At 38.9% G+C, this 27,223-nt stretch overlaps 3 protein-coding genes across 3 annotated transcripts; 1 reads left to right on the top strand and 2 right to left on the bottom strand.

The window, feature by feature from the left end:
• Nucleotides 1-4,884: 4,884 nt before the first annotated feature.
• LOC122640712 lies at nt 4,885-5,257 on the top strand. Its single transcript, XM_043833954.1, has one exon. The coding sequence runs from the start codon at nt 4,991-4,993 to the stop codon at nt 5,219-5,221; it is 231 nt and encodes a 76-aa protein (XP_043689889.1). The 5' UTR covers nt 4,885-4,990; the 3' UTR covers nt 5,222-5,257.
• Nucleotides 5,258-7,640: 2,383 nt separating this feature from the next.
• On the bottom strand, nt 7,641-20,606 carry LOC122640194 (general transcription and DNA repair factor IIH subunit TFB1-1-like). The gene is made up of 6 exons (XM_043833347.1): nt 20,529-20,606; nt 19,036-19,149; nt 18,803-18,880; nt 17,026-17,073; nt 8,844-8,912; nt 7,641-7,866 (listed from the first exon to the last, which is right to left on the bottom strand). The coding sequence occupies exons 1-6, from the start codon at nt 20,604-20,606 to the stop codon at nt 7,780-7,782; spliced, it is 474 nt and encodes a 157-aa protein (XP_043689282.1). The 3' UTR covers nt 7,641-7,779.
• On the bottom strand, nt 20,421-22,939 carry LOC122639344 (nuclear intron maturase 2, mitochondrial-like). Its single transcript, XM_043832173.1, is given in 2 exon segments — nt 20,421-21,066; nt 21,069-22,939. Coding segments are annotated over 2 exon segments (2,052 nt in total). The 5' UTR covers nt 22,810-22,939; the 3' UTR covers nt 20,421-20,755.
• Nucleotides 22,940-27,223: the final 4,284 nt, after the last annotated feature.

The raw sequence follows: 27,223 nt of genomic DNA on the forward strand, positions 1-27,223 counted from the left end.
ATATTCAACTGATCTGAAACCATGTTTGGAAGCATAGCAACACTCAAATGTTTGCTTCAATAGAGATTTTGGAAGTTGAGCTACACAAGGGAAGATATGCACTAAAAAGATTGTGATCATATAATGACCCTGTTTACCAAAATAAAAATTTCATATAATGACCATAACAAATTTGGGAGGGGGTTCTCTACCTAGCACCATGGACCTTGTGCCATCACCGCTGGGAGGGGGCAATCACAGTACATGCAGGAGCATAGAGAATTTTTGCATTCATGGTATGAGGTGGTCATTTCACTACCTCTGTGTTTGAGTACAAAGTACAAACACCACACTGTGAGGCATGGTTTTTTTTTTTTTTTTTCTACAAATTTTTAGGGGGGAAAAAGGTATTAAGAATAAAAGAAGGGTAGGTGAAATCCCTCAAAAGTGGTAGAGGAATTTGGGATTCTAATATTCTGGTTGGCTTCAAGTTGGGAGACTGGAATGTGTGGATGGGTTAAGTTTGATTTTGTTAGGCTTGGTGTGATGAATGCATGTGATTTGGTTTTATCTATAAGGAACTTGGGATGATCAATAAAATGGTATCAATAAATCGTAATTTAATCTTTTCTATATTCCCTTCTAACATATCACTATTGTGGTGATTTCTATCCCTATTAGTTGAACTCCTCTTCCGGACTTTCTTTTTTTATTTTTTCCTTTGAATCGTATTGGTAGTTTTACTACTAAAATGTCTGTCTACCTATAAGAAGGTGTAAAGAGCTTTATGGAAACTGAAAAATCCATATAAAATTTTAATTATGTTTTTTAGAAAGTACAAGTGGGAGGGACAAATGTTAAAAAGAAATTAGCTTCTCATGATCATCTTACATTCAAATTTATTTATTTATTTCGTAAAAAATCATTTCAAATTAAATTAGGGAGAGAGAATATTGCCAGGCTGCGTACATTAAGTTAGTGCTCCTAGTATTTATCTCTCTCCTCAATCCTATTAAATGACATATTTGTCTCCTATTATAGGAGGAGATAGATAGACACAATGAGGTGCTAGCATAGCGTACGAAGTCTGACAGTGTTCTTTCTCCCACTAATTTGTGTTGGCTCCTTTAATCCATCTATCGGGAAGCTAGTTGGGCTTTGTTATCTTATTTAATCATCATTTTGCTTTGAGATATTTGAATTTGGGTGTTTCAAGGTGTATTTAATAAGCGAAAACAAAGAGGTCTTCAACAATAGAGATGGGATGCACAAAGTTAGAAAATTTGGATAGGGTGTCAGGATTTGATTATGTGGTTTTACAATTGGTGACTAAGGCTTCTACTACTCAATATAGGGGTACTATATGTATATTTTTGGTAATGTAGGGGAACAATATTAGTATGTGTACATTGCGTTCTCTACCTAGGGGGCTAGGACTGAACACATATCCTAATAAGATGTAATCATTCAGTATACGAAAATGGAATAGGAACTTTATATGAGACGACTTATCTGTTGAGTTGATGCAGCAAGAGAGTATATCAAATTGCAGTTGACATTCTAAGATGTTGATGTAGGCTGAGAAATGTCACTTGCTAGTCTCCTAAAGTCAGTATTTGCCCCCCTTAGATGCAACCAGGTTTAAATGCAAAATTGACTCCAAGATAGAACAACCTTTGACTTCCCGCAACAAAAGTACACTCGTCTTATGCACCCTTTCAAGTACGGTGGAATTGTGCTCAAGTCATAATAGATGCAAAGGAAGAAAAGCAATCGGCAAAATACTGTTCTGGTTTTAATTGGGAAACCTAACATTATATAATTAGAGTGAGAGAGAGCGAGAGAGAGATAGGTAAATTATTTAACCAATGCGTAGGTTTTACATTACTGCCCGCTTTGGGTTGAATGATAGATAAATAGTATGCTTTTTCATTTGAGCTGTAGTACCTCTGATGAACAAGAGGTGTACTGCAATAACCCCAATTGGATCATCCTAAGTATAGGACTCCATCAATTGTTTTGTGAGCCCCACTTAGATTAGAATTTCTCTATTTTATATAATAGTTATAAAGGGAAGAGAGAAATTTTTCACGGTCCTAAAAGTCGGTTAACCTTTTGGGATTGGTGTGTGGTTTGTGTGATTACACTTTCATAAAAAAAGGGAAAGAAAGAAATAACTATCCCGGTTAATCTTTTGGGATTGGTGTGTGGTTTGTGTGATTACACTTTCATCAAAAAAGAGGAAGAGAAAAATAACTATCGTATGAAATGTGAATTGAGAAATTTTTTGAATTCTCTCTTCCTCTCCTGTCTAGGATTTTGAAACTCATCCTTCATTCTTAGAGGAGGGCATTCCCACAATTGAGTAGAGACATCTACATAAGTGTTGAGAGTCTCCGAAGGTGTTGTGCTTGTGAACCAATCTTTAGTTTTTTGGGTGAATCGTCTAATGCATGTTAAGATGCATTTCTAATGACCAAATTTTGATTTACATTCCCCACATTCCTTAACATAAAGAACCCCCTCCCTTACATATTATGTGGTAGGGAATTGCCACACAACCCACATTGATTTAGGTCACGATATCGATTGCCGCCTCTACCAATACTGATAACGATATCGATATTGATAACAATATATATTAGTCATATTGCACCATATTGTCATCTATTCCAGATCAAAACACTATTTTTTATCAAAAAAAAATTCACATCCATACCGTATCAGTCAATCCATATCGATCAGGTATTAGACTATCAGTAGGGGTATCAATCGGGCGGTTCGGTCCATTTTTTTCGGTTTCGATATGGCTTTTAGGGAAATTGAAACCAAACCAATAAAGACTTTTCGATTTCAGTGCGGTTTGGTTTCATGTCTGTTTCGATTTGTGATAATGGGTTGATAGCGGTTTAGATTCAATTCAGTACTGGATTTTTTTAAACAAGTTGGATTCGGTTTGTGCCTATTTTCTTCTCTTTCTTTTTTCAACTACATAAAATATTTCATTAGCCCCACACCTAAAAAGGAGATCAATGGAACAAGCATTGTTACAAATCAATTTCCCTATTTTCATAACCTCATAGTCATTGATTTGTAACAATTTTCCTTACAATCATAAATTTGCTCACTAATATTGAAATCAATTCAATTATTCATAACTTTGTATTCATTATTTTTTATCGGTTTGATTCGATGCGGTTTTCTGTTTGTTATCGGTCGATCCGATTTTCAATCGATCCCATCATACCCCAGTCCAAAACCAATCCAATAAGGATCCGTTCGGTTCAATCTCAAGTTTTCCCAGTCGGTCTTAACGGTTCGGGCTAGGATTTGACACCCTTAACTATTAGTATCCATATCAGTATCGGACATTACTGACCCGAGACCCGACCCAAGAAGTGGATCAGTTGTCTTTTTCATAACATTTAAGTTACCTTGAAAAGGTAGTTAGTGCGTAGTGGTCAGCTGTTGTTAGGACTTTAGGATTAGAATCTATGCTGGCAGTAGAAAGGAGGTTTCCTTTTTTCAAGTTTCATTATTATTATTATTAATTGGAAGGAAGAATTTATTAGATTAGAACTTAGAAGTGGAAAAAGGCTTGCGTAACGGCTACGTTAAGGCAGAGGAGGTATATCCTCCCTTTGTAACAACTTCGATGGTCATTTGTGTAAGTAAACATCCAGTTTATGATGTGAGATTCCAATCTGACGGCTGTTACTTATCTGAGAATGAAAAGCCAAGATAGAACCTGACAGTTAATTGGTCCCCTCAAAAGCGTCGCCCACTCACTTTCTAAAAGCGTTTCTTTCTTTCTTTTATCCTCCCAATTGGTTGAAAGCCAAGCAATCTTGTTTGGTTCGTTTTTCTTTTCTTTTGTAGCTTTGCCTGTTTTCTCTTTCAGTAATTTTTATTTGGTTCCTTTTTCCAATTGATATGAAACATGAAAATATTTCGTACCGACTTTGAAGAACCTTAAAGCATGAAAGAAAAAACAAGCAAAACTACGAAAGAAAAGAAATGTGATGAGAATCAATGTGTAGTGCAGCGATACCAATGTACACAGGCACATCAATATAGATGTGGTTTTTTATTTCACTGAGGGTAAGAATTTGTGTGCATCAATTTAAGGTGTAATATAATTTACATTCCATTTCAATTTCGATTTACGAAGGTTATAATTCAATGTTCATGAATTTGGTTTGATTTAAGCCTATGAATTTTAGCTTAATCTAAATCAATACCAAATAACATGAAGTAAAAAAGTTCTTTGTTTCCCAACCCTGCCTAGACATATAGGGGAGGGGTGCAATGGAATTTGGATCGTCTATAGCCTACCTGCCAGTAGCAGCTGTAGCAGTTTCCTAATGAGGTGCGGTGCAATGATCTCCTTACCTCTACCCGAGCGCCTTGCCCGGGTAGGGGTAAGACGGTCATTGCGCCGCACCTCATCAGGAGGCTGCTATAGGCAGCAAGCCATAGATGATCCTGATCTGGGTGCAATGACCGCTTCTATCCCCATGAAAAGCGAAAATACCAACCCCATGATGTCAAATTGTCAATGCGTGTGCTCTCATCCCCCCCCCCTCCCCCACATCAACCCTAAAATGAAATTTCAATTTCTAAAGTCTAAAGTCCAAACATAATTTTGATTTAATTTTTAAACGGTCGTTTCTCGCTTATTATTTAATGTTATTTTAAAAGGGAAACGAGGATAAGAAAAGATTCCGAGATGGAAGCGGAGCCTCTACCAAAACCTCTACCAAACCAGAGACATCATATCCACTCCTTTCTTTTTTAATCGAAGCACAGAAGAGTTTCCACTAACCCTTTTGGTGGAGTTAGTTTCTTAGAAATTCATCTAACACATTCGTTTCTGTTTGATTTGTTAATCTCTTTGTCTCATCCTTGCGAGTTGCGAGTTGCGATTGATCGGAATTTCAGCACAGGCCGAGAAAAGCGGGATTGGGAGCACAGAAAGAGAGAGAGAGAGAGAGAAAAGAAAGAAAGAAAGATGTGCTGCTGCGGAGGTACTTTGTGTAGGATATTCACGTGCTTGATAGTATTGGCAGTGTTGATAGGGCTCCTATTTGGGTTCGGAGTGTTCAAGCATGGGTTCGATAAGTTGAAGTCTGGCATCCACTACAGCGATCCAGTTGGGGGCATCATCGGCAATGCAACAACCTCTTATTCCTTATCGGGAAGGCCGTTGTTCTTGGACTATGGGGCACCTGTTCCGCTCTGAATTTCGAAAATGGGTACTTTTTAATTACTTGACTACCATTATAATGGTTTCTTTTTCTTTTTCTTTTTTAATATAGATGTCGATTATTGCTGAAGGTTCTCTTTCTGTATAGAGATTTTCAATTCTAATTCTTTTTTTTCTTTTTTTTTTGTTTCTGTTGGGTTACCCTCTTTTACTGGTTTTGATTGATGAGTCGATGTTAGATGCAGATATTTCTAGGGTTTTCTTCTGTTCCTGTGTGTTGAACAATGTGTTCAGACTATTTTCTTTAATGTTGTGAAAGGAAGAAAAAAAAGAGAAAAGTGTTGATCTTTACGATGATGGATCTGAAATTCTGAATCTCAGATCTGGTACTATTTGGTTTAACCAAATAATTTGAAAGAAATTAGAAAGATGTGTATCATGTGTTTATATGAACTTAAAGAGGGTTCAACCGACTGACCTAGAAGACGACGACCAAGGGGATAAGGGGAATTGTGGAAGAAGAAAATAGCAAGTTGGTTCAGAGTTACTGAGTTGCAGTGCTGATTTCTTGCTCCACCAATCATGATCACCGTGATTCCTTTAGTTAAAGTTGATCAAGACATGGAGTTCTAAGGATGTAACTTGATTTTGAATTCATCTTTACCGTTATTCCCTACTCTTGCATCTCATAGGCCAAAACGATTGCATCTCTCGTTGGTGATTCTCCATGGATCCCTTCTTGTTGCAACTTGCAAGGGAACTGAACTGAGGGAAGTGAAATCAGCTAAAATTATGATTGTGCATCTCTCTCTTCCTCAACATAACATAAAGGGGTAGAGGTGTCTTTTCATATGAGAGGAGAGAGATAGACCCATGGCCACACTCCCTCACATGGTTCTAGACTGTACTCTTGCAGGCCAACCTTATGCCTCATGTTCAGTGAAACCATGTTGTGGGGCGTTGTTCTCTATGCCCGTGTAGGCTGCATCGAGGCATATGAAGGTGGGCACAATGACCACCCTGTCCATGTGCCGTGGCGCAGCCTGAATATTCTCCCAAATTTTAAATCATGTTAAACAATGATTACAGAAGTTTTCGTTGTAATTTCATTTTTTTCTCGTTTTTAATTTTCCTTACGATCAAATCATGAGAGTATCAAGGAAATTTCCACCACCAAGTCTCTGACGGATACAACGGATAAGTCCCAATTTAAATCTATCATTTCTCATGAGTACGAATGTAATCCTACCACATCTATAGTATAGAGTCCATCTCTAAATCAATTCTGTTTCAACAGTTCACCATGTAAATCATTATAAAAAAATTACATCTATTCAGTAACGATGTCAATGGATATTCGAAAATTCGTATTTGATCCCTTCATATGTTGTCATAAATGCCCTCTTTTTACCATTTGCCCATTGTGGCATACGACTTAAACCATTTTCTAGCTAAATCCCTACCCGAGGTACCTGATTCTTTGATCGAAATTCGATAAGGAATTGATCGTTCACCGTTTTAATAGAAAAAATGAGGATCTAACTTCTACAGAAGGGGAAAAATAATCTTTTTTTGGAGCGAATATGTTCCCACGGGCAGACAATAGGCATATAAGAATGAAAATTTTCCTTTCGAGATATTGATGTGTGACTAATTCACACAAAGAATCCATTTCCAAATGACAAAAATTTAGGTGTTGGCCCCTCCACACCAAACTTTCAAAAACTTATTATTTTACAAAAGGTTTTAACATTGTTTAATTAATTTATTTATTTCGTTTGTGGATATTATTTTTCATTACTTGGGTAGGTGAGAATAGAGGGATGCGTGAAGAAAGACTCAATCCTTAGTATATGCTATAGATGTATATCTAAGGATGTGATCTAATATTGGGGCTGAGCTAGTTGGCACCTTTTCAATGACAAATGTAACTAATGATGTGATGTAACATCTTATACGACTGTTTATTCACAAACTGAAAGCTGGCGCTCCTGTATAAACTGGCATTTTTTTATTTATAATTTTATGAATGCCCCAGTTAATCACTTAGTCCAGAATGATTGTTGGGGGGTTTTTGATTTAACAATTCTGACCAGAACATTCCCAGGCAATTTAGAACATTTAGGGTGATTTTCTAATTACCTTTGGGAGCTCTGTTGGAGGAAAGAGGCCTCTCAATCGTACGAATCATTGCCTCACTTCATGTGTGTGTGGGGGGGGGGGGATTGGATCATTTAGGGCTGATACTAATTCTAAATGGTAGGTTCAGATGGGTACAAATTGAAATCTCATCCTAGCGAGTAACAGCATGATAATCAATGATCCTTTTTCAATTTTGAACTCTTAATCCGTAAAATTAATAACTTCCTGAAATTGCTACCCTCAAAAATTAAAAACTACCTAATTGTTAATAGGTACAAAAAACTAGCTAGCACAATCTTTCAGATGTTGACATTAATAGTAAAATAATAATAAAATTCTCAAATGATGTATGAAATTATTGGGATTTCCTTGCCGCAAACACAAAATTTAATAGAATACATATATACACATACTGATATGGTGGAAGTGCTGTGATAAAATGCACAATTCCCCTAGACAAATCCATTTGGTCTATCCCCACTCCTTGTGGATCTCTTCTGCAGGTCTGCATCATAGTATGCAAAGGCAGCATCTAGAGCCTAATACCAAGATTAAATCCTTAGTTGATTGTAGGGCACAACAGATAAAATAATGATAAACACAATCCTCACTAGTTTAATATTCAAAATGATTATTCTGTCATTGTAAGCAAAAAAAAAAATCAGAGTCCCCCTCCCCCTCCCCCTCCTCCCCCCCATCCCCACACACAAGAAAAAAGAAGTAAATGGAGCTTGGGGCATAAAATTACAAAAAATAAGTAGGAAAAAAAAAGAATGGATGCAAATACTAAACTCACATCAATCTCCAAATCTGACAAAGAATAATCAAAGTAAAGTTCATTTTCTAACAAAACATAAAGATCACTCTCAACAATGAAGCTAGAGGACAAAAATGTCTTTGAGGAAATATGAATGCAAAAAGATTTAGGACAAAGTTTTCCTCCACCAATAGAGGACGGTTCACACACCATCCTAAGGTTCACAAACCCCTCCTAGGGTTTTTTTATGTTCCAAAATACCCTCCCAATACACATTCCCACCCTCTCCCGCCCCTCGGTGAATGGGATCCCATTCACCGTGGGTGGAGGGAAACTCGGTCCAAAGATTTATATGGTGAAATATATAAACAAGTTTACTCATGATACAGCTTCCACTAAGTGAAAAAAAAAATGCCCTTATTCTGAATTCCCCCCCCCCCCGCCCTCCAAATAGAAGAGAAATTCCAATGAATTTTCTAGGAGATAAATTTAATTAAACATTGCAGAGCATATGATCCTTCCCCAGACCCCGCAGTGGCAGGAGCCTCGTGCACTGGGTACGCCCTTATAGCAGAGCATACTCTAACAACCGACTGGAATCTTTTATTTTATCTGGTTCCCTGGTTCTTTTTCTCAACCTCATAGTTGGAAGTCAAAGCATCAACTACTTGTTTGGAAGCCTATGTCAATTGTATCTTGATGACCTGATCCCTCTTAGAACTTCAGATCATAACTGAGCAATGAAAAAAAACTACTAACCTGGAGCATGGGTTGAACAAGAAGAGATACTTGATGTCGGAAATCCGACTGCACAGATTCCTTTATCTCCTGGGTAGTACAATAAACAAATGCAAAATTAGTAAAAATCAAGATTCCACGTCGTTGACTCGCACATAAAAACATCCCTCGCAACTTCATATGAATTGATTGGAGGGACCTGCCATAAAATTTTCTACACGATGAATGTCATAGGAGCTGCAAATGCGGCTGTTCACACTGAATTTATTTCCAGTTAGAAAAACTATTATAATCACAAAGCATATAGATTTTAATATTCACCAACAGCACCATTACCCAGTATAAAGCCTCTGGTAGCACTTTTGTATTGCTGGTCCCAAGCCAGGCAAAAGGGAACGACATGTCAGTTTTACAATCCTTAATATTGGCTTTTCCGCCTCAAATCAAGTTGAATAGCGAAGTAGGATTAGCATAGCTGACCCTTCTAGTTTGGATGTGGCTTAGACGAGTTGCGCACCAGTATTATACAGTAGAATCATGAACGCATTAAAAGAACGTTAACATTAACCATGGGTCATACTGGGAGAGAGTTAAAGGAACTGGCAAGTCCCACCAGACTGGGCTTGATAGTTGCCATATCAGCTATATCAAAGCTTAGGTGGCCAACATAGGCAGATAGGCCAAACCATCTCCTGCATGTCAAATTTCAGTTCAAAAAGGACTTGACCAAGTGGAAAGGATCTACTTTTCTGGTTATTTAGACCTAAAATATCAACATGTGGACCATTGAGAACCCAAAAGTCATACCATCTTGTTGCCAATACAACAGAGTTGGGGCACACTAGTGTGTCCTCTATATTTCCAATGGTTGGATTGGCCATATCAGCTCTCTACAACAACAAACTCAGCCTTATCCCAATTAATGGGGTTGGCTACATGGATCCAACAAACACAGTGGGGAAAACTAAGGTCTAAACAGAAATAGGGGGATGAAGAGATGGGAAAAGAGGGATGGGGAATGAAAAACAGGAAATGACAGATGAAAGATGAAAGTAAGAGGAATGAGGTACAACCCAGCAACTTGGGAGATTCTCATCTAAATGGGGTCCGCAACATGGATCCTAGGCCTCCAACAGGCTCTATCCGAGGTCATACTTGGTACAAGACCCAAACAATGCATGTCCTTATCACAACTTCTCCTATGGTCATTTTAGGCCTGCCCCTTGTTCTTTTAGCTCCCTTCAATCGGAATCATATCACTCCTCCTTACTGGGGCATCCCTAGGCCTCCGTTGGACATGACCTTACCATCTCAAACGACTCTCTCGGAGCTTGTCATTGATCGGGGCAACTCCCAAGTCAGCTCTAATACAATCACTTCATACTTTATCTTTCCTAGTTTTTCTACACATCCATCTTAACATCCTCATCTCTGCTACACATAGTTTCTCAATATGACACTTCTTAACTGCCCAACATTCAGCCCCATACACCATTGCCGGTCGTATAACAGCCCTACAGAACTTTCCTTTAAGCTTTAAGGGAATATGTCGATCACACAGTACTCCAGGCGCACCTCTCCACTTCAACCATCCCACTTTAATTCGCATCGAAACATCATCCTCTATGTCACTTTCTTTATTTATGATTGACCCCAAATATCTAAAATAATCACTTTATGGAATCGCTCTTTCCATAATTCGCACCACGTCAGTATCCATCGTAATGTGACTAATATTACACATCATATACTCCATCTTCGTTCTACTAATCTTACCTCTTGTTTCCAAGGTTGATCTCCATAGGTCTAACTTAGCGTTAATCCCTTCTTTTGTCTCATCCACCAAAACGATATCATCGGCAAAGAGCATACACCATGGGACCTCGTCTTGATTGCTCTTGGTTAGGTTGTCCATGATAAGCGCAAATAGATAATGGCTTAAGGTTGATCCCTGGTGTACCCCAATCGTAATTGGGAATTCCTTGCCCAGACCTCCCACAGATCTTAGTATCTTACACTAGTCACCACACCTTCATACATATCTTTAATTACATCTACATATTTACTCGACACTCCTCTCTTCACTAGAATATGCCAGATTAAATCTCTAGGGACTTGGTCATAGGCTTTTTCCAGGTCAATAAAGACCATATGGAGATCCTTCTTCCTATCTCTATATCGTTCCATGAGCCTAGGGGTGCAAGTTTGGCCCTGTCGGTCCGAACCCGCCCTGGCCAACCCTGAGCCCGAACAGGGTCTGGGCTGAGATATTTGGCCCTGAGGGCAGGTCAGGGCTGGAAATTTCTGGCCCTGAGTCAGGGTCGGGTCGGGTCGGGCCAGGGTTGAGGCCTCGGGCTAAGCTTGGCCCGGCCTGACCCTGTTTTAAGTTATACTATAAAATATATATTGATATAATATACATAGTATAAACTTTAAACATCACCCACACTTTGTTATATAATATATTATATATGAAGACAATAAGTGTATAATGCATTTTATTATAGTGTTATTTTACGTAAGATTGATAATTTTCTCCCCAGCCCATTCCAACCCATGCATTTCCTTCTCCTTCCCATGATCAGGGCCAATCAGGGTCAGCCTGGCCCGACCCTGAGGGCAGGTCAGGGTTGGAGGCCCTAAGTTAGGGTCGGGTCGGGTCGGGCCTGGGCCCAGCTAAGGGGACTCAGGGTTGGGCTAGGGTTCTATAAAGCCCGGCCCAACCCGACCCTATTGCAGCCTTGCATGAGCCTCCTCAATAGGTAGATAGCTTCTATCGTAGATCTACATGGTATAAAGCCAAACTGGTTCACAGAGATATGAGTCTCGTGTCTCAAACGTGCTTGGATAACCTTCTCCCAAAGTTTCATAGTGTGGCTCATTTTTTTTTTTATGTTTCTATAGTTATTGCAGCTTTGGATATCGCCTTTATTTTTGTAAATCGGGACAACAATGCTTCTCCTTCATTCATCTGACATCTTCCTTGTGTTCATAATCCTGTTAAATAGCTTGGTTGGCCAATAAACCCCACAACCTCCTAGGGTTTTCCACACTTCTATTAGAATTTCATCTGGGTCTGATGTCTTGCCTGCTTTCATCTTTCTTAGGGCTTCTATAACCTCTGCCACGCTAACCATTCTTACATAGCTATGACAGGTGGTATCATGTAGAAAAATGTACTCGTCCGGGTCAAATATACTTGACCTATTTCCATTTAGCAGATCACAAATATACTCATCCCATCTCTTCACAATGTCCTCATCCCTTACCAACACTCTTCCATCGTCACCCTTGATACACCTCACCTGCTCAAAATCTCTACTCTTCCTTTCTCTCATCTTATCTATCTTATATATAGCTTTTTTCCCCTTACGAAGACTACTTGAAAACGGCTCTTCTGCTCAAAAACGAAATGTTCCTGGAAATTCTTGCTCATTAGATCATTTGTATCTATATGCATTAGGATCTAGATTCATGGATCTCTCGACTCGAGAAATAAGAGGATCAACCATTTCTTCTGACTGTTTTTCAAATTCGAGAAATGTTGGTTGATCGTATATTTCATTAGAGTTCTATGATTTAGAGTATCAGTTCCTATTTGATCCCTTTGAATTCCATATTCGAAATTGCGATTGGATCTATTCATTAATGCAGAGAGGCCTGAGAGGCGGTGGTTTACCCTGTGGCGGATGTTAGTGGTTCGAGTCCGCTTATCTCCAGCTCGTGAACTTAGCCGATACAAAGGTATATGATAGCACCCCAATTTTTCCAATTCAGCAGATCTATGATTTATCATTCATGGACGTTGATAAGATCCCTCCATTTAGCAGCACCTTAGGATGGCATAACCTAAAAGTTAACGGCGAGGTTCAAACGAGGAAAGGCTTACGGAGGATACTTAGCCACCCAGAAGAGTCTTTTTTATTATTTCTTTCTACCATATCCTTAGTAGGGGGTTGGTTACACCTACAACCGAAATGGAAACAAGGCGTTTTGTGGTTTAAAAATGCCGAATCTCGTCTCAATCATCATTTGTCAGGACTCTTCAAAGTAAGTTCCTTGACTTGGACATGGAATTTAGTTCATGTCGCTATTCCCAGCTCCAGGGGAGAGTACATTCAATCAAAAAAGACAAAAACTAGAGCAGACATACAATAACGGATTCGAAATTGTAACCAAGCATCGCCCATTGGTTTTATACCCGATTCATAACTAGAAAGTTTCTCTGGTCCTTCGCTAATAGGGGCCAAAATTCCAAAAATTAGAAATGCCAAAATGGGAATAACACTTAATATTATTAGAAATGCCCAGAAAATATCATATTTGTGAAGCAGAAACATCCTATTTCTCTAGGTAATCTATTATTGACAACTTCTTCTCAACTTTTTTCGCTGTAAAGGAATACTATATTCTAGATTATAGATTCATACCTTCTCTCAAACAAGAGAAAGAAACATCAAATTATTGGAATTTTATTCATAGATACTCACGATATGGCAAAGAAAAAACTACTGGAGTAAAGGGTAGAATGAAAACAAATCAAAGCAAAGATATTAAGCATAACAAGCAAGGCCTGGCCAATATGGATATTGGGACCAACATTCATGTTTAGGTTGATATAGAGGTCCTCATATTTCTTCGCCCTAGCCATCCCCACAATCTTCTTAGCTTCTTTTCTGGCAGCATAATACCTTTTTTTATACTAGAAAGTTTCTCTGGTCCTTCGCTAATAGGGGCCAAAATTCCAAAAATTAGAAATGCCAAAATGGGAATAACACTTAATATTATTAGAAATGCCCAGAAAATATCATATTCATGAAGCAGAAACATCCTATTTCTCTAGGTAATCTATATTGACAACTTCTTCTCAACTTTTTTCGCTATAAAGGAATACTATATTCTAGATTATAGATTCATACCTTCTCTCAAACAAGAGAAAGAAACATCAAATTATTGGAATTTTATTCATAGATACTCACGATATGGCAAAGAAAAAACTACTCGAGTAAAGGGTAGAATGAAAACAAATCAAAGCAAAGATATTAAGCATAACAAGCAAGGCCTGGGCCAATATGGATATTGGGACCAACATTCATGTTTAGGTTGATATAGAGCTCCTCATATTTCTTCGCTCTAGCCATCCCCACAATCTTCTTAGCTTCTTTTTTGGCAGCATAATACCTTTTTTTATACTCTGTTTCATTAGTCCTTTGCCATGTCTTAAAACAATCTTTCTTGGTCTTAATGACTAATTGAACCTCATTGTTCCACCACCAAGTCTCCCTAGGGTCATGGCGACTACCCTTCGCTTCCTCTAGCACATCTTTGGCAACCCTCTTAATACGAGTCATCATCTCGTTCCACATCATATTGGTGTCTCCTTCAAAGTCCCACTTTCCTTGTTTGACCACAATATCAGTAAATGTCCTTGAGTACTCCCCTTTTAATCTCCACAACCTTATCTTAGGATGCATAGGTTCCCTCCTCTTACACTTCTGTGTACTAGGGGACATATCCAAGACCACCAGTCTATGTTGGATGGTAAGGCTTTCCCTAGGGATAACCTCATAGTCCTTACATACCAATCTATCTGCCCTTCTTGTAAGGAAGAAATCTATTTGGCTGCGATGATTCCCACTTTTATAAGTAACTAAGTGTTCCTCTCTTTTTTCAAAGAAAGTGTTCACAATGGGAAGATCATAAGCTACCACAAAGTCTAGGATTGAGGTTCCCTCATCGTTCCTCACCCCAACCCCGTAACTGCCGTGGACACCTTCATATCCTCTACGATCACTCCCAATGGCCATATCAGCTCTCTACTTGGCTCAAATTGGGCTATCTATCCTCTGCTAAGCCTGTCATGCAAGCTGACAAGATGGAGCAACCTAGGGTTTAAAAAATCCTGATTAGGTCACTTAGAGCCCACCTTAAACTAATAAATTCCCAAACAAGCAAACCAGGGGAAATTTTTTAATTTCAGGTCAGTTCTGGACCCTTTTGAACAAGCAAAACAGAATTTGGGATGAAAAGATAATTAAATCTGGACAGGAAGTCTTTTCTGTAATGGAACTTTTTCAAAAGGGCCTTGTAGAAAATAGAACCCAGCAGGGATGTTTTAGAAAATAACAGACTTCTGCAGCCAAAGTGAGGCTGTCTTTATCCTTTGAATGGAAGAACAGAGACTGAGTTAAATCGAGATAACTCACCCGAAATGACTCCAATCAACCAGAAACTTCAAGACTCAAGTTAACATCTCAAAAGCCTCTTAGAACCAACCAATAATCACTCAACCAGCAGCTAGAAAAATTTATAGAAATCTTTGAACTTGGACCTGGCTGTAAAGGCAAAACCAGATCTGAACTCCAGATTGGATTGCATAGATGCCTCAATATCTCACCTCCGGATTTGGCAGCTAGAGTCCCCCCCCCCCCCTCAGATAAGTCTTCAATGCTCAAATTTCAGGTCGAATGGTATCAATTTGAATGGCAATCGAAGTCACACTATTTTGAGATTACAGGTACCGCCAGAGGAACAGGTACTGAGTTGAATCAAGATAACTAATCCGATATGAATCCAATCAACCCGAAACTTCTGACTCAAGTTAGCATCTCAAAGGCCTCTTAGAACCACACAATAATCACTCAACCAGCAGCTAGAAAAATTAATAAGAATCTCTGCTTGGACCTGGCAGTAAAGTCAGAACCAGATCTGAACTCCAGCTTGGATTGCATAGATACCTCAATATCTTAGCCCCCGATCAGGCAGCTATAGACACCATCAGGTAAATCTCAATTCTCAGGTCGAATGGTTTCCAATTTGAATGGAAATCAAACTCACACGCGCAGAACAGAGCACAGCCAAGAGAAATAAAAATATATATGGAAGAAGGAGAAGAAGATCAGTACCCCACGACGACTTCCCCAGGTCGCCCATCAACCATATGATAGGTTTGTCCATCAAACCCTTGAGATAAGAGACCCATTCTCCACCATGAAACCAAATTCCATTACCAATTTCATACATGCAGAATCGATTACAAAATGGATATATATTGACTCAACCAAATTGAAAAAGAAAAAGAGAAACTTTCCCAACTCAGAGAATCTTCTTTCCCAAGGAAAAAAATTATAAAAGCTATTTGGACTAAAAATTGACCTGAATCTCCTAAAAACCCAAAATAGAAATAAACTAACACTAAATCTCATATAAGAATCATACCCCATTCTTGGGCTTGTAGATTTTGGTCCATTGCAATAACCAAATTAACTTTGCCCATGTCCATACAACCCGTTAGGTATTTGAATTAGAAATAATCGAACCAATTGATCAAATTTGCATCCCCCACCAGCAATACAAGAGGAAGGCCAACATTGCATTGCATTGGTATGAGGAATAATGCGAGTACAATAAACCGCTTAATTGATTTAAATGGAGGGTAATTGCTAGAAGCGAATATGAGGGCGGACCTCGGCGCAACGGTAAGTTTGGTCCATTGCGACCTAGTGGTCGCGGGTGCGAGTTGGGAAACAGCCTCTCCACAAAGCGGGGGTAAGGCTGTGTACATTGTGACCCTCCCCTGCCCCTGCAGTGGCGGGAGCCTCATGCAAAAGGTACATACTTTTTTTGCCAGAAGAGAATACAAGTAGCTGAAAAAGTGATATTTTACTTCATCTCACTATATTTCATTCGCTCTTCATTTCATTATTTATTTTTTAAGCTGAACCACGTAGACACAAAAGGGTTTAGTTGAGATGAGTATCATAGGGGAAGTATAGATGCATTAGTATGATACTCAAGGCAGCCTAGAGGGCTGGCCTTGGTGCAACGGTAAGATTGCTCCATTGTGACCAAGTGGTCACGGGTTCGAGTCTGGAAACAGCCTCTCTGCGAAAGCAGGGGTAAGGCTGCGTATATTATGACCCTCCCCAAACCCCTAGTGGTGGGAGCCTCGTGCACTGAGTATGTCCTTTTCAAGGCAGCCTCTGCTGTACTGTTTGGATGGGCCCATTACCTTTTGAAAGGAATTTGAATCCTAGAATTGAGTTCACAACCTAATCATCAGAAGAGTCATTAGACTATGCATTATGGACCATAGTCTCACATGAAAATTTTGCTACTAATGAGATACAGGCAAGCTATGCTAGCTAAACATTTGAATAGGAAAAGAAACAAATCTAAAAGACAATAGTTTTTGCAATAGTACCTGAAGCTTGGGATATATATGCGACATTGCATCCTTGATTCTGCTAACCTGTAGTACACAAAGTCAGCCAATGAACCCAGCATGAAGGCCGGATTTTAACAGCATCAGCAAAAAGCAGAGAACCAAGGAAAAACACAAGAATAGATCAAAATATATACACAAAGTATGAAACATTCTATTAAGGATTTCTAAGAGGGAACTCAGATATGGTTATGCTGTTCTTCTGCTGTTTATCTTGTCTTCTTTTTCTTCTTCTCTATATAAGTTGAAAACACACAACATTTATGGCAACAGGCTGCAAAAACAACTATTCCCCGAGAGAGAGAGAGAGACTCTTAAATCTCCTATATCTTGCAGTCACTTGCAGTCAAAATCATACATTTAGTCCAAACAGTGTCCTAATAGACCATTTGGTGATTGGTATTATCAATAATAAGACTTCCCGAGTAAATTTGCATGTTTTTACATTTGGTCAGAGTCTGTACAGATATGTTCCTAATCTCAAAATCATCAAGATTAGCACTGCAATTCCAAGCAAAGGCAAACTAAGATATTTTTTTGGTAGACCTAAGAATTTCAAGTATGCCACATCAAACACATGTTCCAGCTAAGCATAACTATCAAAGCTTTCCCCCCACATAACGATGGCAGGAAAACTGATAATTAGGAACAACAAAACAAAAGCGTATTCTGAAGCTAACATATAAGCAAAACCTCCAATTATTCCCATAACAGATAAGATGGGTCCATCTTTAATCTCATCAACTGATGCTACATCTTTCAATTATGGTTCAAAATTTCGTGATATATCACCGATTTCAACACTACCGAGACGAGATGGGCTTCCGAAATGAAAAATGTTCAAATTTCGTACAAAATTGAAATTTCGGTATATTTCGGTATGTCACCGAAATATCGCCGAAACTGCTACATTCCTATGCATGTGACTCTTTAAACCTAAGTATAAAAGCAACATCTCGCTGGTCTCAGTCGAAATTTCGACCGAGACCATGCAGAGAGTGCTTTTGTTGTTTTTTTTTGTCTTCCAAGCCATTCTTTGTGGGGGAAACACTTGTTCTTCATCATTTTCGACGGATCGTCGCTGGAAACACGTCGGAAACACCCCCTAGCATATTTCTGAAGGCGTTTTCACTGTTTAAGGTAATTTTTTTTTTCTCTAAAACTATTTGTTTGAAAATACTATGTTCAATACTTGTTGGATGGTCATGATATTATGGAGTTTATGAGTTATGACTTATGAACTTATGCACTTATGACTTTATGAGTTTAAAGTTTAAACTAAAGGCTACATTTGACTTTATTTTTGTTTCATTACTTTATTTAAATTTCTTATCATGTTTTTTAGTACTAAAAAAATGTGCATTTAACTATTTATACATCAGCGTTCGACCGTATACTATCAATCAAGGGTGCAAACTCAAAACACCACTTTAAGTTCATTTTTTGCAATATGAAGGTTTAAATGAATTTATTTAGCTTAAATAAGGGTGTACATGAAGTATCAGGCCTTAATATGGCCAAAAACCCACTGAGATGGAGTGCCGAAATATGGCAGAAAAAATACCATGTTTCACCGAAATGTCGAAATATTTCAAAATTTTCAACCAGCCCAAAATGGCGAGACGAGACGAAATTTCGAACTATACTTTCAATACAAATGGAATTTATAGCTCACATACAGGGCTGTATTAAACAATAGATTTGAAATGATTGGCGTAGCATGCATCAGAAAGGAGAAGAAATGCTTTGTACTTACCTTATCATAAAGGTATGAAGTTGTAATTGGATATGATGACCAGAAATGCTTAAGCAATTCCTGAATAGATGTCCAATGCTGAATACAGGAAGAATAATTAAAATAAATAAGCATATTGAAAGGCTAAGTTAATAAATAGAAAATTTACAAACCAAGCAACATAAACCAAGTTTTGAAAATAATCTATTGTCACTTTGGAGTTAGCTGCAGTGCAAGAAATAGAGCCCACTCACATGCAGAAGTTCTTCTTTGGTACTTTTCGGCAGCCTATCCAGGACACTCTCCTGAGCACTCTTCCCAAGATTATACTTGGTGCTTGAGAGATGTTGAGTCAATCCATTCAGAACCTAGATAAGAAGATCAAGGACATTGTTATCTCGTTCAATAAGGTTATACAATCATTTGCAGGCGTTCTTGTCTGATAAATTTATATGTTTTAATGTCTGATAAATTTATGAGTCTTGAATGCTTGAAGATGAACTTATATCACTTACTCTGCTTTTTATTTTCCAATCTAGTTATTAAAACTTGACTTAGTCTGTATTTTATTATTAGTTTTCGATACTTGGCTTAACTAGTTTGAACATTTCATACATTTACCATCTGCTACATTAAATCTTTTAATAAGGTTCTCTATCATTGGCAAACATTCTCGTTTGACAAGTTTGTAGTTTTGAATCTCAGAACGTGGACTCATATCGACCATGCGAAATTTTGACTTGGTAGAGTTGACTTTTATATTTAATGAATTTCAATGGTTATACTTAGAAATAATTAAAATGGAAATACAAAATGTGAAGAAAGAGTAGCAGCAAATTCACGTTTGGAATATTTATAAGATAAAAGGGGAAATAAAATATTGAAATACCCACTTTTCTCATTGATAAGATATGATGGATTTCAGATTTCAAGCAATAAAACTTGTCTGAGAAGAAAAAGGTCACGAATAAGAGATGTAGGGTAGTAACTTGTATGCGCTACAGGATTCATTGCAAAATATATATTTCTCCTCTAATGATGCTTTTATTTTTTGAGAATGGAAATCAATAGTTGATTATATATCCATGTAGGGCATACATAAAGTGATATGTGTGTGTGTGTGTGTGTGATTAATGAAAAAGAATAATGTGAAAAAAGCTGGCCATTTCCTCCCACAGTAGCTATATAATTGCACAGTAAAACATAAGTCACAGACCTAACTAACCATCCAAATAAGGTCCACCCAAAGAATTCAAGACCATAACCGCTCCTACCAATATGCCAGCTTCTGTTGGCACAATGACTACTCCAACAAGATCAGGTAATGGAGATTTCATTCAAATTCAAAATTCCTCCGCCCTGTCGTAGCTTAAGCAAAGATCTTGACTGAAGCATCCTTGCTCTGGTAGTAAGATACCTTTTACTGTACCCCCATTAAGCTAGCAGTTTAAAGGGCTAAATAGGTTTTGAAAACAAGTCAATGCTAGTACTCCCCCCCCACCCCAACAGAAAAAAAGATATACCAAAAACATGTAGTAACCCATTACAGAAAAGGATATAAATATTATAACAAGACAAAATTCAAAAACAAACTAAATCTGGCAGATAGTAAAACTAAGGAGTGAGGAGGCACCTCAAATGCTAATTTAAGCAAAAGGTGCAACCTTATGAAAGTATGACAGCTCTCACAATGCATATTCTAATCTGAAATAGCTTCCTAGTTTTACAAAGAAGTATAGAAACAGACCTTAATTGCATCTCCAAGATTGATGGTGATAACTGAAAGCCAGCTTCTGAGTATTTTGGGTTGTCTAGTTCGGTCCATATACATGGATTGCAGACCTAATACCAGGTTCTCAAAAATTAGAGATTGATCTGCTGAAACGCTTTACTTCTAGGAAGCAGATCAATTGAAACCCTAAAGGCTCAAATCTGACTTTCAAATACAAACAAGGAAAAAGAAAGTCATGTTCCTTATATCAAGGCAGCCTGGAATCTTTCTCTATTGTCTTCCTCGTCTGTGGTCCTGCCACAGAAGCTTTTCAAGCTTGAGCTCAACAGCATTTCTTTTTCTATTTGGACATTATTGCTTCTGTTCTCAACCACAGGAAGCTGATCCACAATATTAGAATTCCTTTTGTAGTTCCAAACAAGCATTGAGATGTATTCCTGAGGCGAAATAAGACCCTCTTCTCTGAGGCAACTGCGTTGCGCTTCAACAGTCATCGGATCCTCAAGTCTTACATATTCTAGCAAGACCATCTCATGATCAGGTCGCCAAACACTGGGAAAGGGGTATAATCAGTCTCAGGTACTAGAGACATCCGGGTATATTGAAGCCCTTCAATTGAGTTCATCAGACCCATTCTGAGCAAATTATGGTACTCTGGAGACTGCCCTTTTTTCTCCTTCAATGGATGGCTAAGATTTCGTGATCCAATCTTATACACCTTTGCTCGCGAACGAAGCTTGTATTTTGCAGCATAGAGCTTTGCCAGTGATCCCCTTATGATGTAAGAGCAAAAGTTCACAACCTTCTTACGGTTGTCTGCATACCTATACCATTCTACCATTGTTGACAGGAACTTATTCATCTGTGCATTTGTGTGAGATTGAGTAGCATGGAACATTCTGAAACAAGGCTGTGGATCTGGATCTCTGTCTCCCTTGAGAAAGTTCAACTTCCTGAATTGCTTGATGCATTGCTTCAAGCTTGCTGTCACTGAAAGAAGGGTCCCTACGCCCTTCTCACTAATGATCTTTCCACCAGTTGCTGTATGTCTAAGTGTTGGATACACAACCCTCCGGCACAAGACATGATCAAGAAACATTATACCCTTAGTAATGTGTTCAATAGGAAGGCCATCATTGTCAAGCTTGAGAAGATACTTCTGATCACAAAATTCAATCAACTGTTTCCTCAGGATTGCTGCATCTGCCCTCGGGCCCCGGACTCCAATCAAGATGCGGCCTCCATAACGGATGTAATCCATCTTCCGGGTCTTGTCAAGCCCACTCATGGGCACAAATTCCGGCCATGATGTATTACCTTGCTCCACTTCCCCATCCTGACTATTCCAAATGACATCACTCTTTGAAGGACGGTAGAACTCCTTAATCTTATCCTCCATCCAACGATCCAATTCATCAAGGCATATGTTTGCAAGAAGGGGACTGAGAATCCCACAGTGCCCCCCACAAGGAACCTTCTCTGCCTCCTCTGGCGCAAATCCAAAGAAGGTCTGCAGCCAATATGGGTCAGGTTTTGGCTCATCCTCTGCTAAGACTTTCTTCTTCTGATACTTCCTCTTCTTCTTTTTCTTCTCCCCTTCATCAACTCGGCTTGTGATGACTGGAGTCACAAGTGCAGTTTTGATTAAATCAATCACCTTCTTATCCCTCACATCTCTTATCAGGGCATTAATCACCAATCCCACCTTCACCCCATCTAAGATTGTGCTAAGATCCCCCTTTACATACCAAAGATATCCCGCAAAATTTCGTCGTAACACCTGTAAAACAGTGTGTGCAGTCCGGCCAGGCCTGAAACCATATGACTTCTGTGAGAAACGAGCCTCATAAATGGGCTCCAATATCATGAACAAAACTTCTTGGACAATTCGATCTTGGAATGCAGTCGGTTGGGTGGTAGTCAAAACAGCCCTGATTTTCCGTTTTGAGAGTGATTCAAGGTCGGTTTTGTCCTTCGGGGCTCGAATGAAAAACTCTAACCAGGCTCCCCATTTAAACCTATCGTCTAGAACAGCATTTCTAAGGGCCAACAAATCCTCCAATGCGGATTTCTGTACTGCACTACGGGGCATGAAAGAACCCGTTTCATCAGCACATACCTTTTGGTAAGCCAGCACCCATAACTCAAACCGTCGAAGGTAGTTTGTTAGGTTTGTCAGTGTTTTATCGGGCTCTCGAAAATTCTCTATCCACATTGAAGAGCAGACTGCAACACCGTCTTCCTTCATTAAGGTGGACGGGTCGTCAGGGTCGGGAAGTTGACGTTGCAGTGCCATCGTTGAGAGGAATCTTAAATAGGAAACTCCATTGTTTCTGGGGCATAGGGAATTTATCAATTTGCAGGATAAAAATGTACCATTGGTCGGACAAAGAGTGGAAGTGATGAGAAACAGACGGTCAAATGCTGCAAAGCGCGGATGCATATGAACTTGGTGAAGGAAGACCAGGTGGTTAGGGGTGCCAACCGGTCGGTCCGGCAGTGGAGAAAATTGAAACCTTGTGTTTTCAACCATGGACTGAGAATCTCATTAAAAAATGAAGCTCAGCAATGGCGGAAATTTTCAAATAAAAAACATTACTCAGATTTATGACCATAAAAACAGATGAAACATACCCCGAAGACGGCCGATGACGAATAGCTCGAAATCTTCCAGTCTCACTTCGAGCGGCGGAGCAAATCAGTACAAAGGGAGGGTTTGAACAGCAAGCGTCCGTCGAAGACGTTTTCCTCACTCAGACAAGTGGTGTTTGTAACGCCTGTGTGAAGTTGGAGCAGGAAGGAGGGACGAATTGCAAAAGGTGGCCAGAGAAATTTAGGGATGTAAACGGATCGGATTCGGCTGGGATAATGTTATATTCGCATTCACATCCGATTAGTTTTTGAAAAGATTCGGATAGTGCTAAACAGATACGGATACGGATATGGATCAGATATTTTATCCGTTTACATGTAAATATAGCTTTTCGGATAGCTATAGCCTATCCGTATCCGTATAGTTTTCGGACGGATTCGGATAGTGCTAAACGGATACGGACACGAATTCGAAAACGGATTTCTACATCCCTAGTGAGAATTGAGGTGCTGGTGTTGCGAGCTAAATTATCAACGCCACCCCTGAGGTTTGCTAATATTTTAAGACACACCCACAAAATATAGAAATACCAATTACCTCCCTTGCTTTAGAAAACAAATTACACACCCCCCTACCGTTGCAATTCATTGAATTATATAGTGTTTACTGAAGTGCATGACTCTGATTTTATCACTGATTTTGTAACCTCTCTTTTCTAACCTTTGTCTCCCTCTTTTGAGTAATTTGGTATGGGGACAATATAAGTAATTTCATTCAGCTTAGCTTGGATAAATGGTTCAATTTGAGCCAAGGCTATAAAAACATGTATAACTTTAACCTAACCCAAATCATCTTCATCTACCTTTGAGCTATGCTACAAAAGAGTTCACCCAAGCCAAAGTCAAGTTTAGTTTTCCAATCTTCGCGATGAATCCTACGACAATTTCTTCAATGGTGCTGTCTTTTTCTGGTCAGAAATCAAAACCTAGGTCAACTTGAGGAATGAATAGGAGTCTTGCAAAAGCAAGAACAACTATAGTTGTCAAGGCAACCCAAGGCATTGGAGGGGCTCCTAAGCAACAAGGAGCTCGCATAAGCATTGCCTAGGCACCCTAAGTGTGTAGTATATGCATATATATAATATAGCAATGATAATTTGTATAACTATGCTTATGCAACATAGAAGACATATCAAACAATATGGTATAATTACTAGTACTGACTTAATATGAGATAATCGATAATAACAAACAAGAAATAAAATATAATATTAACATGTTCGTAAAAACCAAGAAATAAACATAAATCAACGTGAACTTATGAAGTGTAGAAGTCATCTTGGACCCAAGAAAGAGCTAGACGCCTAGGAGATGCCTTGGCAACAGTCAAGAAGAGCCATGTCTTGAAGATCTCAATCGTTGTCCCTGCTACCCCCAAAACACGCCAGTGGATCCACTCCCCCATTAAAGGAATTGGAGTAATTGAGGTGCTGCAATTGAGGTGATAATTATTCTTGTCACACGCACACCAGTAAGATGGTGTCCACTCCTCTCTTGTACTTAATTTACAAGTATCTCCTAAGAGCATTGAGTAGACACATGGTCTCAACTAATGGACATATGGTCCTATTCCAGCCCCTACGATACACCCAAAGAACTCGACCCACTTACATTGTAATAGCATACATACAATGTATTTGTGTTCCCCTCCTCCTTCCCCTTTTTCAAGCTCAATACAGATGCAGCCTTTAAGGACGGAAAGCAGGGAATTGGATTTGTGGTTCGATCTTACCGACAAAGGATTATCTCAGTAGTATCCAAGCCTACGCTCTTCTCTTCGGTTCTCCAAGGGGAAGCCATTGCGGTTCGTGAGGGCCTTCTATATTGCATCTCGGAGTGTATTGACGATGTCCTTGTGGAGTCAGACTGTAAGGAACTCATCTCGTACCTATCCAATACTACCATGTCCCCCCCCCCCCCATTGAGCTGATTAACATCATGCAAGACATCCGTTCTTTGGTTGCTTGCTTTAATGCTTGTAGTTTTCATCATGTTTCAAGAGAGATTAACAGCGTGGCTGACTCTCTTGCTAGGAAAGCCCTGTCTCTAGCTTGTGAGACAGCTTGGCCGCCTTCCACTCCTTGGATTTCGGACTTATGTAATTCGGACTCCTCGCATTGGACACGCTTCAATAAATAAGTTTACTTCCTACCAAAAAAAATAATAGCATACATACGGTCAAAAAGAGGGCTAGCCTGGCCTTGCCCATCGCTGAAATAACAAAAATATAGATGGCCAGGGTCAATCAGGGTCAATCAAGGGTAGGCTGGGTTGGGTTGAGCCTGTTAGGGCTAGGTCTGGGCTGTGTGATATACCAGCCCAATCTTAGGTTGGGCTGGTCTTTGGTTAAACTATGGGATTTAGGGCTGTGTAAATTATATCATTTCACATTAAAACTAAGGCCCAAACTTGTGGAAATCTAAATTCAGCCAATTCATTTGAGGATTTGGATCCTCTGCGGCCTGGGGTTGAGCGGCCATCGCGCTGCACTCAACTCACAGGCCGCCACATGGAATTAATGTTGTTCTAATAGTTGATAGATGGTGGCCTGGTATTTTTAAAATTTTGAATTGTCACCATCTACCAACCATTGGATCGACATTAATTCCATGTGACGGGCTGTGAGTTGAGCGCAACACGATGGCTGCTCAACTCCAAGCCACAGACGATCCAAATCCTTCATTTGACCCCGTCAAACACTCAAAAGAATCTATCTCTCTCTCAACATGTATACATGGACTTTCTGACCTACTTCCTCATATTGATTTTTATGTAGAAAATTGAAAGACAATCGCTCTCTCTAGTTCCTCATATTGACTTACTTTGCAGAAAATTGAAGTCGGTCTCTTTCTCATTTCAAATTCGAACCTACATCATCAATTCCAGTCTTTACCCCGAGGGATGGTCCAAGATTAATGCTGCAACAATTGTGAAATTACGAGGAAGTAATCAACTGACCAAGCACAACATGACATTGACCATGATGAGGATGTAAGTGGTATACATTTCTATGCCCATGGAGAGGATTCTTGGAGCAACGGGGCTTTAGTGATGGTGTAACTTTTTTCTGCATACAAGGTTTATAAGGATGTCAATTTGAAATCGAAACCAAATACATAAATCGACCGTATAAAACTATACAGAATCGTACTGGTACCATAGTTCAAAATCTCGCTGAAATTTCAAATATTTCAGTGGGTCCGATATAAGGTGGTTGGTCGAAATAAAATATGCAATATTTCGGAAATTTAAAAAAATTCGGTCTAAAAAATGTATTGTTTCGTTGAAATTTCGATTATTTTGTTTTGGTATTTCACTCATTTTGGCATTTTGCACCCCAAAATGACAAAGAAATTCATAGAAAAAATATAATATTTCGGCAAAATTTCGGTCTAACCGAAATGGCATTCCGAGACGAGATTTAGTACTATGACTGGTACACTATTGGTGTGTTTGGAGCCACTTAGTCTTCTTCACCTTTAACCTCTATACTGACATTTGGTATCGTCCAGTGTTTGGAAGTTCAATGCCTATATTTGTATTGGGGGAAAAAATGTTTTTAATACTGAATACAAATTGTACCGAATAGATGTGATATCGGTATTAGAAATACACTTTGTATTTGATACGGTACAGTTTCACTTCCTACTTTCTATCTTCTGTATCATATCAAAACCGTACTAGATTCATGATACCGTACCAATTGACACCCTTAAGTTTTATGCATGTCTACCATAGAACGAGTCGTGTACACATTTTTTCTTCTTCTTTGGGTTCAAATTACATGCAAAGAAGTTGAATCCACGACCTTAACTCAGTTGAGACTTGAGACAAATACTTCTCAATTGTTTTTTGGTGGTAAAACAAACACTTATCATTAAGAGGGCACACTTGATTGGGTTTTAAAAACTATGCTATAACCTAATTAAATATAACACACGCGCACACATATTTATAATGCCACACCATATCGTGCCAAAACATGGCACGATTCAACATTAATGCCTGCGAGCACTCTCCTTTTTTTTTTTTTGGATAGAATTGTGAGCACTTTCCTC

This window comes from Telopea speciosissima, chromosome 9, assembly GCF_018873765.1.
Source record: "Telopea speciosissima isolate NSW1024214 ecotype Mountain lineage chromosome 9, Tspe_v1, whole genome shotgun sequence".
Lineage (NCBI taxonomy): Eukaryota > Viridiplantae > Streptophyta > Magnoliopsida > Proteales > Proteaceae > Telopea > Telopea speciosissima.